This window comes from Coenobita brevimanus, chromosome 11 (genome assembly GCF_032717465.1).
Source record: "Coenobita brevimanus isolate Jiangsu-jjx chromosome 11, ASM3271746v2, whole genome shotgun sequence".
NCBI lineage: Eukaryota > Metazoa > Arthropoda > Malacostraca > Decapoda > Coenobitidae > Coenobita > Coenobita brevimanus.
The window spans coordinates 11625721-11629095 of record NC_136964.1 but is presented as its reverse complement, the minus strand read 5'-3'; the positions used below and the strand labels follow the sequence as shown (position 1 = coordinate 11629095).

At 41.4% G+C, this 3375-nt stretch overlaps 1 protein-coding gene across 1 annotated transcript in view; it reads left to right on the top strand.

The window, feature by feature from the left end:
• The window catches only part of LOC145411175 (putative RNA-binding protein 46), a 9540-nt gene extending 6525 nt beyond the window's left edge, over positions 1 to 3015 (top strand). Inside the window, exons 7-11 of the mRNA XM_080281232.1 lie at positions 1 to 8; positions 1385 to 1453; positions 2047 to 2155; positions 2541 to 2756; positions 2897 to 3015. The exon at positions 1 to 8 is cut by the window's left edge and continues 92 nt beyond it. Of these exons, the coding sequence (XP_080137358.1) occupies positions 1 to 8; positions 1385 to 1453; positions 2047 to 2155; positions 2541 to 2756; positions 2897 to 3015 (521 nt within the window). The remainder of the gene's footprint in view (positions 9 to 1384; positions 1454 to 2046; positions 2156 to 2540; positions 2757 to 2896) is intronic.
• The last annotated feature ends 360 nt before the right edge of the window (positions 3016 to 3375 follow it).

The following is a 3375-nucleotide window of genomic DNA, read 5'->3' as shown; positions in this document are numbered from 1 at the left end:
CAGCTGAGGTGAGGCATTGGGCTGTATTTTACGTTAGCCATGGGGTAACTGGGTCATTTATCTATCTATCTATCTATTTATCTATCTCAATCAGCCACTCATTCTGTCTATCTCAATCAGCCCCTCATTCTATCTCAATCAGCCACTCATTTTGTCTACCTCAATCAGCCACTCATTCTATCTATCATCAAATATCTTGCTAACACACACAGCACACAATACCCTCTCGCACAAGGTGAGATATATATATTTTTACTTCTTTTTTAAATCTCAGGGATGTATGAGTTGGAGGGAGGGCAGTCTGATAACAGAGGACAGGGTGACTGTATCCATGTCTTTCAGGATTAAGATGTCAAGGTACACACACACACACACACACACACACACACACACACAATTTTTACATTTGGTCATGTAATTTAAACATAATAAAGATACAGATATTAAAATGCTTACAATATCAATCAATTCCATAATATTCCACCTGAGGCACATGGAGAGGCCAAAGCAAATGTTGATAAGTTAAGGGTAAGAGACTAACCATAAGACAAAACTTCTACACACAGCATGCAGGATCAAACCAGTGTGTGTAAGGAACATTTTTCTACCACTAAACCCTCAATGAATATACAGGTGTTCCCTCCCTAACGCAGGCATTTGCTTCCCCGCCAACCTCGCGTTAAGCAAATATTGCATTAGAGGGACTATTGAAAACCCCTATTTCCTTCCGCACCCCTGCACAAAGTCCACTTTTCCCCCCTTTGTGGTGCAAAATTTGTTTATACCCCCAAGTTTAAACATAAAGGCATTAATATGGTTATAAAATGTACATTAGGTCAATACAGGACTTTCATATTTATTGTACTGTACCTTATGTGAGGAGAAGAGCAGACACACGTCGCCAGAGATGAGGTAGAGGGGGAGAACACACACTAAAATCCATCAATCTATTTCACTAGCAACACTCCAGCAATCACTTTCTGGGTCCTCCATAGCTTCTTCATCCTGCTGTCGCTGGATATCCTCTTGCTGTAGACCAGCGGCAGCTTGTCTGGCGAAGTAACGAGTGATCAGTGACTGTCTACGGAGGTTTACTCGGTCAATGTGCATACGATTGCAGACGCTGACTGCATCAACAATCTGCTTAATCACGTTGTTGCCCCCTGCAAGGGAAGGGTTGCTATCAAAGATGAACTCCTTGAAAGACGCAGCTCGACTCAGTATTCAAATTACCGCGTTACACTAACAGTGCCCGCGTGAGAATGTTTATTTCCTTCCGCAAAATTGTGTTATGTTAGAGCAATATCGCGCTACAGCAAACCGCATTAGGGGAGGAACATCTGTATAATCATGTAATCGTACTGATTGCCACTACATCTTTCAGACACAGCTGGTGGGCATTCCAACACAACTCTTCGTGCCGCAAGACCCACAAATTAAAAGTCCCAGTGAGGTAAGACTGAATTAATTTTATGAATAAAGTACTTATCTAAGAGTAGATATTTTTTCTTTAATGCAAGGAAGAAGATACCAAAGGCCAGATGCCCACAGGATTGTTCAAGAAAAATTAAAAACAAAATAACTGAGAGGTACATTCAAGACCCATTCATTTTGAGATGCCTGAACACACTGTGTTTAACAGACTGGAAGTCATAGGTAGTAGGAAATAAAGACAGAGGAAGTCAGTTCCTGAGTTGACCTGTTGCATACATGAATGACTGCTATATGTTTAACTTTCTAATAAAAGCCAGACATTAAAAATATTATGACAAGAAAGCTTGCAATGCTTTCTAGTAAGGCCTACCTAAATGTTCTGTTTTTTAAAGTAAAATGTGAATCAAATTTTAAAATACCTATAAGTCAAATATTGTATACCTGAAGCTGTTGTTCCCAAGTAATCATCACCATCATCTAGACCTCCTTTCCCGCCTAAGGTTGGGGTGAGGTAGATAGCTAGATAGATAAATAGATTGACAGACAGATAGATATAAGGACAGATTTTTCATATCCACATACCTATAATGGAAAGTACATTCTTCTTCACAGCTGATCATTCCTGGTTTCCCTGCCCCTACCACCACCACACTACCAGCTGACAAACTAAGCGGCTCCACTGATGATGCGAGAGGTATGACGCCTGATGCTGTCCTGACAGGTGAGACACACTGTAAACAAGCAATATTTTCATCATCACTTTCACTCTCTCCAGCTCTCTCACTCCTTTCTCTCTATCTTTCCCTCTATTTTTATTCACATTCATCTATCATGATTAAATTCATCACTATATTTTCTCACTCACTCACTCTCTCTCTCTAGCTCTCTCACTATTTTCTTTCTATTTTCACACATATTCACCTATCAAGATTAAATCCATCATCATCTCTCAATTGCTCATTCATTCTCTCTAGTTCCCTCACATTTTTTGTTTGTCTGTCTGTCTGTCTCTGTTTGTCTGTCTGGTCTGCCTGCCTGTCTGTATTTATGTCTCTCTTTGTTTGTCTATCTGTCTGTCTCTCTAATTTTATCTCCATCTCTTCCAGGTGTGCTACAGACCCATCCCCCTGTAAGCACCTCAGGCACAAGACTTATACCCACCAGTCATGCCCTGCGTGGTCCTCCTCTGGCCCCTCAGTACATAATGGCACCTCAGCTATGTATGGCGCCCCCTGCCCTCACACCAAACCTCACCACCGCCACACCACAGGGCATGGCAGTGACACCTGCGGCATGTATGTACCCCGCTGCACCCCTAACAGGTACGACACACCCTTATCCTCTTCCTGCGCACACACACACACACACACACACACATACAGTCTCTTACTTTCAATTTGGTTCACATGGCCAAACCATAAAGGTGCAGGTAATTTTTCTAAGTGTACTTCAATATTTCCAGGGTACGAGGGTCTTCACCCCTACGCGCTACAAGCAGCATTCTACCAACAAGCCCTCATGCCACAGCCAGCCACCATACCCACACTGGAGAGGCCTCGTTATAGCACAACAGGGGAATAGGTGAAACGGGTGATGTAGAAACTCTAATGATGCGTTATGTAGTTATGTGAAGCTTTGTAGTGTATATTTGTATGGAACGTAAGCAAGGAAACCATACGCAGCGTTGGGGAATTAAAAATGCGCTTTGTAGTGTACAGTATATTAGTTAGGGTTGTAAATGAGAGAAGTTGTAGGCTTTAGTTAGAGTTGTAAATGAGAAAGTTTTTTTTTTTTATGCAAGGAAGAAGGAACCAAAGGCCAAAGCCTGCAAAATTGTTCTCTCCAAGAAAATAAACAAAAAACAAGATATCAGTGAGTGAATTAGTAAGACTGAACAAGTGAATTAGGAAATGAATGAGAATAAATATGACAGTATCAAAG